The following is a 12,875-nucleotide window of genomic DNA, read 5'->3' on the forward strand; positions in this document are numbered from 1 at the left end:
GTGTCCTGGAGCCCAGAGCCTTTCAGTCGTGAAGGTGCTACCCACTAAATAAAATTCATCTAGTTCACTAGTATCTTTCAAGGAAGGAAATTTTGCCATCCCTGCTTGGTCTGGCAGTCATGTGACATCAGATCTGGATCAATGTGATTCACTCAACTACCCTCTGAGCATTTAGGCTGTGGCAATAAATTCAGCCCAACTGTGATGCCCACGCCTTGTGCTTGAATTTTGAGAAAAAACTGACATCAATGTATCCAAATCTTGTTTCCATTTGAAGAATGAAGAAGTAAAGCAACCTTTACTCTGCTTGTGTTGCAAGTACAGGGAATGATTGTAAGAATCCTGTTTTATATTGGAACAGGAGAAGGCCATTTAATGCCTGAGACCTGTTGCCCATTCATTGAGATCCTGGTAGAACTGAGATCAAACACCATATAGGCACCATTGTACAATATGCCTTTTGATACCTTTGGTCCAATTTATCAATCTTGTATTTAGAATTAATAATTGATATAATGTAGCATCAGTTTACTGCTTCTAGAAGAATCCCAAATTTCTACCAGCTTTTCTGTGAAAAATATTTTCTAGTTTCATTAATAAAAGGTGTTGCCTTTAGTTTCTTGTCCTATACTCTCTAACCTGCTGAAATAGGATAGATAGGGAGTACCTTTTAGTTCCCACAATATCTTGAAATGTTTGCACAAATTTTCTGTTAGTCTTCTGAATTCCAGGGAATACGACCCCTAATTTATACTGTCTGATACTTTAGCCCTTGGAGTCCAGCTCGCGTTGCAGATAATAGATGTTGTGTCTTATCATTCAATTATTCAAGAGTCCTTCAGAAGTCAGCAGCTATGTGCATTCAATTTGTAACTTTCGTTATGTAGGCAAACATGTTTTACTTTTGGCCTTTTCTTCTCCCTTCCCTTCGAGTAATTACAATAAATGCTTCCTGTCATTCAAAGCTCTAGTTTGATTTTTGGAATACTTCTGTATGCAGAAAAAATATATTGAATTTTGACTGATTTGAAATGGTGACTGTTTTGAAATGTGACTTTTCTTGGTGATTAATGGTTTAGCGTCTGATTTTGCTCTATGAAGGTCACCTTTTAAAATATCTTATTAAAAATCTCTCTTCTCTTGTTCTCCCCATGTCAGAAAATTCAAGGTCGAATGAACTTAATGAGCTGTAACACCAATTTAAATGTTTGGATTCCTTTTGGTCTGTTCGTTAATGTTGTTTCATTAAATTAAGCAATGGATGTTTAAACCTTGAAAATTAACTGAGTAATGAAAAGTCTCTTGTGAATGCATTGGCATGGTTTTGAAAAGAGAGCCTACTTTTTCCACTGAAGTAACTTTTATTTTAAATTGTGGAACTGGCTTTCTTGAGTAATTGGGGTGGGGTGTGTCTTTGTATGTTTTGTGATAGACAAGCCGTCACCATTGGGGCAGGCAGGGCTTTGGTTTAATGTCTTGTTTAAAAGACGGCACCTCAAACTGGGTAACAAAGTGTGGAGCTGGATGAACACAGCAGGCCAAGCAGCATCTTAGGAGCACAAAAGTTGATGTTTTGGGCCTAGACCCTTCATCAGAAAAGGGGGATGGGAGAGGATTCTGAAATAAATAGGGAGAGAGGCGGAGGCGGACTGAAGGAGAAGACAGGTGCAGAGGAGAGTATGGGTGGGGATGTAGGGAGGGGATAGGTCAGTCCAGGGTGGATGGACAGGTCAAGGGGGTGGGATGAGGTTAGTAGGTAGGAAATGGAGGTGCAGCTTGAGGTGGGAGGAGGGGATAGGTGAGAGGAAGATCAGGTTAGACAGGTGGGGACGGGCTGGGCTGGTTTTGGGATGCACTGGTGGGTGGGGAGATTTTGAAGCTGGTGAAGTTGACATTGATAGCATTGGGTTGCAGGTTTCCCAAACGGAACAGGAGTTTCTGTTCCTGCAACCTACGGGTAGCATCATTGTGGCACTGCAGGAGGCCCAGGATGGACATGTCACCTAAGGAATGGGAGGGGGAGTTGAAATGGTTCGCGACTGGGAGGTGCAGTTGTTTACTGCCAACCGAGCGTAGGTGTTCTGCAAAGCGATCCCCAAGCCTCACTTGGTTTCCCCAATGTAGAGGAAGCCACACCGTGTACAGTGGATGCAGCATACCACATTGGCGGATGTGCAGGTGAACATCTGCTTCATGTGGAAAGTCATCTTAGGGCCTGGGATGGAGGTGTGGGGGCAGGTGTCGCACTTCCTGCAGCTCGCCCCCATCCCAGGCCCCAAGATGACTTTCCACATCAAGCAAATGTTCACCTGCACATCTGCCAATGTGGTATACTGCATCCACTGTACACGGTGTGGCTCTCTCTACATTGGGGAAACCAAGCGAGGCTTGGGGATCGCTTTGCAGAACACCCACTCGGTTTGCAGTAAACAACTGCACCTTCCAGTCGCGAACCATTTCAACTCCCCCTCCCATTCCTTAGGTGACATGTCCATCCTGGGCCTCCTGCAGTGCCACAATGATGCCACCCGTAGGTTGCAGGAACAGAAACTCATATTCCGCTTGGGAAACCTGCAACCCAATGGTATCAACGTTGACTTCACCAGCTTCAAAATCTCCCCACCCCCCACTGCATCCCAAAACCAGCCCAGCCCGTCCCCACCTGTCTAACCTGATCTTGCTCTCACCTATCCCCTCTTTCCACCTCAAGCTGCACCTCCATTTCCTACCTACTAACCTCATCCCGCCCCCTTGACCAGTATGTCCTCCCTGGACTGACCTATCCCCTCCCTACCTCCCCACCCATACTCTCCTCTGCACCTGTCTTCTCCTCCATCTATCTTCAGTCCACCTCTTCCCCCTCTCCCTATTTATTTCAGAATCCTCTCCCCATCCCCCTTTTCTGATGAAGGGTCTAGGCCCAAAACGTCAGCTTTTGTGCTCCAAAGATGCTGCTTGGCCTGCTGTGTTCATCCAGCTCCACACTTTGTTATCTTGGATTCTCCAGCATCTGCAGTTCCCATTATCTCTGACTTCAAACGGGGTAGCAATCCTTTAGCACTGCACCTGTAGTGTTGGTCTGGATTTTGTTCTCAAATCTCTGGACTAAGCCTTGAACCCACAAGACACAGTGCTACCAATTGTACAAGTGCTGACCCTAAACCATCTAACCTGAAATTCTGCTATATTTTAGCCACATCTACACAAAATTGTGAACAGTTCTATGGAACTTGCTCAAACAGCCAAGGAGCCGTACAACTACTTTCTGTTGCTTCGAGCCCTTTTCCGATCCATCGGGGGTGGCAGCCACGATCTTCTGTATCAAGAGTTTCTGCCATTACTGCCTAACCTGCTGCAAGGTAAGAATGCAGTTACATTAGACTGTTTAACTGATGAAATAACCCCAAGTTCAATCAATACATTTTAAACTTTGGTAAAATATTTTAGGAGCTTAATTGAAATGACCAATAGCTAAAGCATGCTCCTTATTGAAGATAATTCCCTTGAGTCCTAAATCTGCTTTGTAGCTTATAGGTGCAGGGCTGAAATTGTATCTCTTGCAAATGATAGAAAATCCACATTTAAAGGATAGAAGTAGAACCTTTCCTGATTCAGTATCCGTAATTTTTTTAATTAACTTGCATTGTTCAGAACATTTATTGTGGCTCTGTATAGGTTTAGCAAGCTAAACATTGGCTCCTAAAGTTGTACAGCACCTGTTGGAAAATAAGACCAGAATAAAGTAGCAGACATAGTTGTTGTCATACTCAAGCTGTTTTTATTGCAGGTCTGAATATGCTGCAGAGTGGCCTGCATAAACAACACATGAAAGATCTTTTTGTCGAACTGTGTTTAACCGTGCCCGTCCGACTCAGCTCCCTCTTGCCTTATCTGCCAATGTTGATGGACCCATTGGTATCTGCGCTTAATGGTTCTCAGACCTTGGTCAGTCAGGGCCTGCGGACACTGGAACTGTGCGTTGACAACTTGCAGCCTGATTTTTTGTATGATCATATCCAACCAGTGCGAGCTGAGCTCATGCAGGTAAAACTGGGGCAGTGTAATACATTTAGGGGTAATAAGAACTGCCAATGCTGGAGTCTGAGATAACAGTGTGGAGCTGGAGGAAAACAGTAGGCCAGGCAGCATCAGAGGAGCGGGAAAGCTGACGTTCCGGGTCAAGACTCTTCTTCAGAAAATCTGAATTTTCTGAAGAAGGGTCCCGACCTGAAACGTCAGCTTTTCTGCTCCTCTGAAGCTGCCTGGCCTGCGGTATTCCTCCAGCTCCACACCGTAATACATTAGGGAATGTGTATCTGCTAAAATTTATACTCCTTGATTTGCTGTATGTTAATAGTTGAATCATTTAGCTAAGCGGAGGCAATTCAAATTATCATGCTAATTTTAGCTGTTCGAAAGAGTCTTTCATACCTAGGGAAGATTCACTGAATCATTACAGAAAGACCACCACCTCATGCATTCAGTTAAATGGCTTGTTTACCTTTTGATCACTTGGGCCTTCTGGTCCTTTCCTTTTTATAACGCTGCATTTTTTTCCTTTTCAAGCATATATCTAGTTCCCTTTTGAGAGTTATTATTGAATCTGCTTTCCTCTCAAGCAGAACATTTCAGTATATCATAACACTTTGCTTAAAAAAATTCTCCCATCTTTATCTCGGCTTTTTTTGCCATTCAGGCTATTGATCTCGAGCAAGCGTATGATTCTGTCATGCATCAACCCTATATTTGTTATTTCCTTCTCAGAAAATAAGTCTGGTAGTTCTGTCCTGATGATTCTTTCTGTAACTCAAGTATCGTATGTATGACGCATTTCCTTATTACTTTTCACGTTCTCAGTCTTGACTTGTATAAACATTCACTGCTCACTGCAGTAGAGCACTTTCCTGTTGAAGATTTTGTTTTCTCTTCATAACGTGCTTTCCTACCAATCTCTGCACCGTCAACAAGTTTGGCGAAAATACAATCTGTTCTTTCACCCAAGTCATTAAAATAGCTTTTAAGTTATTGAGTTCCTAGTGTCAGTTTATAATTTGCAGTTTGCCAACCTAAAATGATCTATTTTTGCCCATTTAGTTTTTTGTGTCAACTAGGCAATCCTCTATCTATGCTTAACATCAGTAGAGACCAAATTGACATTTCAGGTCACTGCGCTTTGATCAGAATTTCTACAGTCATTTTTGTTGACTTTTGTGGCCATGGAAGAGCAGTTGTATCTTTCCTATGGTCATTTCAGCCTGTTGCTTTGCACAGGAACACTGTTAGCTTTTCAGAGATTCTTTCTTTTGCCACTTTTTGTTCTTGCTCTTGTTACCTGTTCAAAAACCAAAATTTGATTACATGTCATGGGATGCCTAGTTTATTATGGAAATTTGAGATAGCTTGCGATAAATGAACTATTTAATGTTGAGATATCCATGGATCCCCTCCCCTCAACAACCCCAAAGTCAAACAGGAGACACTCTGGGAGAAGAAAATGGATGTCACAAATTAAACTGTTGTGCAGTTGAAACTCCTGCTGTAATGCTTTTGGCAATGCTACTTGCTGTTGTAATTTTTATTGCCTTTAATGGAGTTTGCTGTTCAGAATTACAAACTCCTGAGCTTCAAAGAGAATTAAATGCCATCTGAATACATGAGATACAGTAAATAACATCGAATGGTCACAATAACAGTTAATTTGCTGGATGGCAGCACTTTTCAAATCTCTGACTGTGTTGTAATTGCAACTGAAGAGTCATTTGGAGCAACATAGTTATTTGTAAAGAACATTTTGAGTATGATAGAAGCTTTTCTAATTTAGGAGTTTAATTTATTTTTTCCTCAGGAAGGAATGCAGATTTAAGGAGCCCAGGTTTATAATCAGGATCTCAGGCTAGACTATGTGTATTATAAAGTTGCTAGTTTAGAAAGGCACAATTTAAAGATGTTAATTTTACAATTATATGAACTCTCAATGAATGTTGAGTGGAAAATGGCTGTTTGCCTCATGAACACTGTCCTTTCAATAACTGTTTTCAAAGTGCTTTATCGAAGCTATGGCCTGATTTTGCTTCATTTTCCAAAGAAAGGATTTTTGCTTCACTGAATTGAATAAGTGAATTCAGAAAAATACTCCATGGATGTTTGAAGGTTGAGTCAGGAGGAGAATGTAAATTGAAATGCTTTGGAGAAAGGACAGGAAGATGGTGTTGAATGGATCAGTTATTGAATGAAGTAGCATAGACATAATGGGCTGAATGATTTCTTCTATTTGTTTTGCCTCAATCTTCTGTCATCCATTGTTAGAAGATTATATTCTATTCTTGGGGACACTTTCCAGTCAACAGATACTGTAAGCCTTCAGGCCCACAAATTACTCTGGAGTCTGAGATTGGCAGAATTTCAGAATCCTCAAGTGAGCCAAGTCGTTTGGCCCGTTGAGTCTGAAGAGCATCCTGGCCTGAACCAACGCTCCCCCCCCAATCCCCTAATCTGCTTAACTCCACATGGGGATTTTACCATGGCTAACTCATCTAACCTGCATATATCTGGACACTGTGGGCAATTTAGCATGCTAATCTACCTAGCTTGCAGATCTTTGGACTACGGGAGGAAACTAGAGCATGTGCAAGAAACCCACGCAGACACAAGGAGAATGTGCAAACTTCACACTGACTGTCACCCAAGGCTGAAAAGGATCCCTGGTTCTGTGAGGCTGCTGTGCTGACCCCTGATGTTTCTTGTTGCACTTTTGTTCCTCCAATATTTGAATAAATGCCAGACTACATATGCTGTAGCTATAATGAATTCTATATCATAGTTTAGTTTGAAGAATTATGTTTCTTAAAATGTTTTTGGACAGGCTTTATGGCGTACCTTACGTAACCCAGCTGACAGTATCTCCCATGTGGCCTACCGTGTCCTGGGCAAATTTGGTGGAAGCAACCGGAAGATGTTAAAGGAGTCTCAGAAACTGCAGTATGTTGTCACCGAAGTACAGGGACCAAGTATTACTGCTGAGTTTTCTGACTGTAAGGCATCTATCCAACTTCCTATGGAGAAGGTGAGGCTTGCACAATCTTGAGAACGAATAGAAAATGATTTTGTACATCATTAGATTTTTGGTTTTATCATGGTGACCGTCATGCTATAGATTGGAAAGCCTGCTAGTTCATTGTAAACTGTGACTCATTTGGTAGCTCTGATCTCTGAATCAGCAGGTTCTAGACCCACTCCAGGGATTTGAGCCCAAAGCCCAGGCTGATCAGTTCAGTACTGATATACAGAGGGTGCTGCTCTCTTGGAGGGTGCTGCCTTTTGGAGAGATGGTAAATCAAGGCACAAGTCTCCTTTTTAAGGTGGATGTAAGTGGTCCCATAGAACAACGTTTAAGGAAGAGCAGAGAAGTACTCTTGGGTCTGTTAGATGATATTTATCCTTCAAATAACATCACAAAAACTGATGATTTGGTCAATTTCTGATTGCTGTTTGTGGGACCTTGCTGCGTGTATTCAATGTCATGTTTACTTCAGTAAGGTCTCATTGGTTATTCTGCAGTCTGGTATATCCTGAGGTCATGAAACGTGCGGTAGAAATACATATTGTTCTGTCTGTCTTTTTATGTCTGTGATTCTCACCGTAGCTCACTTTCTCTCTCTTTCAGCATAACTACCCTGTCGAGCAGCTGAGTGCCCAGCCAAAGTTAAAGAACTTGTGTTTTAATACACATATCTCCTCAAATTATGCTGGCTTGTAGATATCTGAAATATTTGACAAGGCATTGATTTCTCACGTGATATCCGGGCTCTTGTGAAATTATTTTTTTTTCCAATTGTTATGATTCACTGATTTTGTTTCTAATACCCTTCCTTCTGCATTCTCTCCACTTAATTGAGCTCCAAACTTGTATGCTGTTCTGTTGCAGTAATGTTGAGGAATCATTGAGATTTTTGCATTTGTAGGAAGTTGTACACGTGATAGTTCTCTTGCATCATCAGTGGTTGAACTTGGGTGCTCTGTCACATGTTGATTTAGGTTTAGATGGGAGCTGCTTTCGGTCAAGTTACAGATATATAGTTGGACTACCTGTTTTTTTGTCCTCCAAACACTTCCTGAAATCTGTGATAATGGGAACTGCAGATGCTGGAGAATCCAAGACAATAAAATGTGAGGCTGGATGAACACAGCAGGCTCAGGAGCACAAAAGCTGATGTTTCGGGCCTAGACCCTTCTTCACCACCTTGAAATCTTTCCACTTCACTTCACTCTCAACCTTTTTCCTGAGAACTTTATTGTTTAAAGACAATGGCCCAAAAAGCATTTTATGGGGTTTCTAAGTTACCTGTGTACCCTACATGCATTGAAAATCCTGTCACATTGATTGTAGCCACTTGATGGCACTGTTTAAACAGCAGTACATTATTAATTTATTTCATGCAGCAATATGTCTCTAGTATTCAATACACTACCACAGTGAGACAAGAACTGGGTATAGCAGTAGTATTGGGAAATATCCTATCTTACTGAGTTGTAAGAAAAATGTATTCCCGGTCCATAAAAAGAAGAAGAACTGCAGATGCTGTAATTTAAACAAAAATATAGATTGCTGGAAAAGCTCAGGTCTGGCAGCATCTGTGGAGAGAAATCAGTTAACATTTTGGGTTGAGTGACCCTCCCTCAAAACATGAACACAACACAGAAGGTCTGAGGAAAGATCATTTGACCTGAAACTCTAATTCTGTTTCTCCCTGCAGGTGCTGCCAGACCTGCTGAGCTTTTCCACCAATCTCTGTTTTTGTTTCCTAAATCCATGTTGTCTAGTTAATGAAAGAGAGAATATTTCTTTAGGGATAATTGGAACTGCAGATGCTGGAGCATCTGAGATAACAAGGTGTAGAGCTGGATGAACACAGCAGGCGAAGCAGCAGCTTAGGAGCAGGAACGCTGACGTTTCAGGCCCAGACCCTTTATCATTTTTCTGATGAAGGGTCTGGGCCTGAAACGTCAGCTTTCCTGCTCCTAAGCTGCTGCTTCACCTGCTGTGTTCATCCAGCTCTACACCTTGCTATCTCTATATTTCTTTAGGGCCTTTTTTTGTCCATTGGATGTTCTAAAGCACTTTACAGCCACTGAATACTTTTTAAGTGTAGTTGCAGTTGTAATGTAGGATGTAGGAATGACATTTAGATAAATGATCATGTGATTTAAACGGTACTTGAGGGATAAATATTGACCAGGGCACTGTGGCAGAACTCCCCTGATGATAGATTTTGAAATAGTGCTACAAGATCAGTTTTATCTACCTGAGGGGATTAGTGAGTCTTGGTTTTAACATCTCATTTCAAAGATAATACCTGACAATATAGTGTCTACCGGTACTATACTGGGAGTGTCATCCTAGATTATGTGCTCTGGCCTGTGGAGTGGAACTTGAATCCACAACCTTGTGTTTTGAGGTGAGACTGCTAACCACCGTGTTGACAGCTGGTAGTGACTGGTCACTTGCCCGCAGAAAAACAGGAATAACTTGGAAGCGAGTTGACTCAGGCTCTGTCTGTATACCTTATGAGCCATACAGCAGAGACCTTCCGAATAAGTGGAGCCGTAGTGTTTGTGTAAATCAAAAGATTAAAAAGCATTTATATACCTAGGCCAAATTACTATAAAATCCTGTGAAATGCAGCTTTTAGAACTGGAGGAACAAGAAAATGACTGACCTATTTCGGTGCATGCACTCAATATGATCGGGCAGTGCTTTGTTTTCTTGTGTCTTGGGCCATTTTGAAAATGGAAGGAATCCTGCAGCAGGAATGGGTTTGCAGGGAGACAGTTTGTTCCCTAACTTGTGACCTTTTTAAAAACTCATCACGAGTTGTGTATCCTTTAACTGCTTTACTTCCACTTGTAACATTTCCCTTCAACATGCAATGTTTTTGATTAATTGCACATTTTTATGCTGCCAATTTTTCCCTATCTTCACTGAAACTCTTATGTGCCCACTGTTTACATTGTAACACAATTCTAATTAATGAAAGTTTAAAAAATAAATGAAACACCCCAAAAATTTACAATTGGTGGTAAAGAAATGGTGTGGTGGCTGTAGGATTATTTTTATAGTTTATTCACATTCATCAGCTACTTTACAGAAATAGTAAATAAACAGTTTTAAAAAAAGCTGTGCTGAAAAAGTATTATCAAGTGACTGAACAGTACAGTTGGTGAATCATGAAGTATGTTGTGAATTTTTAAAACTGAATTGACATTGTCCTTTTAAACAGCGTGCTATTTCACCTCTTAGGATCCCCAGTGTGAAAACAGGCCCTTCGGCACACTGACTCTAAGAGCATCCCACGCAGACTGATTTTTCACCTCCCCCCCCCCCCCCAAAAAAAAATAACCCACCTAATCTACACATCCCTCAACACTATGGACAATTTAGCATGGCCAATCCACATAGCCTGCACATTTTTGGACTATGGGAGGAAACTGGAGCACCCAGAGGAAACCCATGCCGACATGGGGAGAATGTGCACACCCCACACAGACAGTTGCTTGAGGGTGGAGTTGAACCTGGGTTCCTGTCGCTGTGAGGCAGCAGTGCTAGCCACTGTGCCACTCTCATTTCTTCCTGTCTTACTGATGCATGGTTTTTCTGTGGACTTTGTGTGAAATGTTGATTGCCCAGGCACTTATTCTTCAGTTAGTCATGTTTCATGCATGTGCCCTGACTAGTGGGTGATGGATGACTGGTTGTCTGATCAGGTGGTGTCTCATCCAGTTGTGCCCTTACTGCAATCAATTAATTTGGCCGAAACTATGGAATGTGACGTGATGCCTTTCTAATTTGCACAGCTTCACTGCGTTTGGAGCTTGACTGTTTTAATAAAAAGCACTGAAAGATATTTTACTTTTAGAAATAAATGGTATCAAACATTGTGACATCTTTCAATGATGTTGCTTCATACTCAATGGAGTACCTTTTTTGAAATGTAATCAATGCTGTAATGTGGAATAGATATTTCTGTGAAAATGCTAATTTGGCAAAGGGCACTTGGGACAGGATTGGGGATTTTACAGTCATAGAATCTTAAAGTTGTGAATTACTGCCATGTTGCATCATTTTGACATTTTGTAAGAGCAATGGATGACAAAATTGTCATGTGTTTTGCTAAATTCAGTGTCAGAAATATTGAGTCAGTTGATCAGTTATATAAGCAGACAGCATTCCTTCCAAAATTTAAAATTAACAGTAGTTCTTCTGGGAAGTTAATTTTTCGTACTTGTGCTGTGCTTTAGCTTGGTATGCCAGGGAGTAAAAGTGAAGAGCACCCCCTGTTTTGAAACTGAGGAAAATGTAAATCACTTGTGAAAGTCAAAAGTGTTTACAATGGTAAACATTCATTTTTAAAACTTTGAGAGCGTTTCATAGCTATAACACCCATACCAGTTTTGCGTTAACTTGTTTGTAAAGGTATAGCATTTAAAATCGTAAGGTAATGAAAGTGAAATTAAATCAATAAACCTGTTTGACTCCCTTCCTCTGGATTGCAGAATGTTTCACGTTGTTGTTTTATTTCAAAACACACTTTTAACAGTGGTGTTGCAGTTAGTTTCTTAGTGCATCTAACCACGCTGTTGGTTCTGACACACAATTTTGTCATTATTAGACAATTCAATCAAATACAAGCTAAGGAATCTGTGTCTGTGATCCATGTCATTTTCTTTCTTCAACGCAATGTTGTCCCAATGTTCTGGGTGAGTGGTACTTAGTGCTTGTGTATGTTTCTTGAGTTTGTTTATAATGATACAGAAGAATAAAATGGAAAAGCAACCTGCCCCGAAAAGGTGGTCATAAGTATATACCATAATATTGTAACACAACAGTACATATTCATTCAGATGTTTGCTCGTTCATTCTTTCTTTCTTTCATTCATTCATTCATTGTGCTGCCAAGGAAATGTCATTTTGCTATAAAAGCGATGTGTTCAGCTTGGAAAGCTGATTTAGAATTTTGCCTTTCATATTCCGTGAGCAAGCTTTGAGCTGAAATAGGTGATTGGAAGTACTACTCCTTGTAAATTGCTGTAATAAATATGTGGCATTCGAGAACAGAATTCTAAAAAGACATTTGTGTTTAATATTTTAGGCATGCTACTTTAAAAGTAGATGGATAATGCATAGCCTGTAAACATTGAGTTGGTGCTGGTAGGCCAGTCATTTTTGTTTAGTGGTATTCTGATTGTGTTTAAAAGATATATTGTCTGACTCATGCTTGTAGCTTGAAGGGTTGTTTGCATGTTACAATAAGCATTTTTGGTTAAAAATATATTTTTCATTTTTACTGTGTTCATGTGGTCTCACTTAAGTGGTCTGTAGATAAGTCTTGACGATGGAGTGAAATGGACTTTAATCAAAGTTGGTGATTAGGTCTGATCGTTAATTTTAGGAATGATAGTCTAAAAATATTTTCCTCGACAAATTGTTTGCCTTTCAATAGCACAGTTACTTGCAACAGTCAGTTTACAAAGTTAATATGAAATTATTAAAGTAATGTATAGGTGAATTGTTTTTCAGTTTACAGCCAGCATCATGAAATTTCTCGTTTATGACGAACCAAATCAATTTTCCATTGCTGTTTCATTGACGAATAACATAATGCTTGGAATTTGAGTCTTGCGCTATCACTGAGTAGCACTCTTGTCTGTCAGTCATATGGTTAAATTTGAGTCCCATTCCATAACCGAATGCAAAATCAATGGTGAGCCTCTGTGCAGTTCCTGAGGATATGCTGCCCTGTTGAGCTGTCGTCTTTTGGATGAGGCGTTAAACCAATGTTATGTCTTTCCCCCTGTTGGACACAAAGGTGCCATGGTAT

The 12,875-nt window shown here is 40.6% G+C and overlaps 1 protein-coding gene across 4 annotated transcripts in view; it reads left to right on the forward strand.

Annotated features, from left to right (window-relative positions):
* The window catches only part of trrap (transformation/transcription domain-associated protein), a 225,520-nt gene that overhangs the window by 25,711 nt on the left and 186,934 nt on the right, over positions 1-12,875 (forward strand). For all 4 annotated transcript variants that reach the window (XM_059654068.1, XM_059654070.1, XM_059654069.1 and 1 more), the window contains exons 18-20: positions 3,194-3,359; positions 3,788-4,044; positions 6,863-7,063. In XM_059654068.1, the coding sequence (XP_059510051.1) occupies positions 3,194-3,359; positions 3,788-4,044; positions 6,863-7,063 (624 nt within the window). The remainder of the gene's footprint in view (positions 1-3,193; positions 3,360-3,787; positions 4,045-6,862; positions 7,064-12,875) is intronic.

Source organism: Stegostoma tigrinum, chromosome 23 (assembly GCF_030684315.1).
Source record: "Stegostoma tigrinum isolate sSteTig4 chromosome 23, sSteTig4.hap1, whole genome shotgun sequence".
NCBI classification, from domain to species: domain Eukaryota; kingdom Metazoa; phylum Chordata; class Chondrichthyes; order Orectolobiformes; family Stegostomatidae; genus Stegostoma; species Stegostoma tigrinum.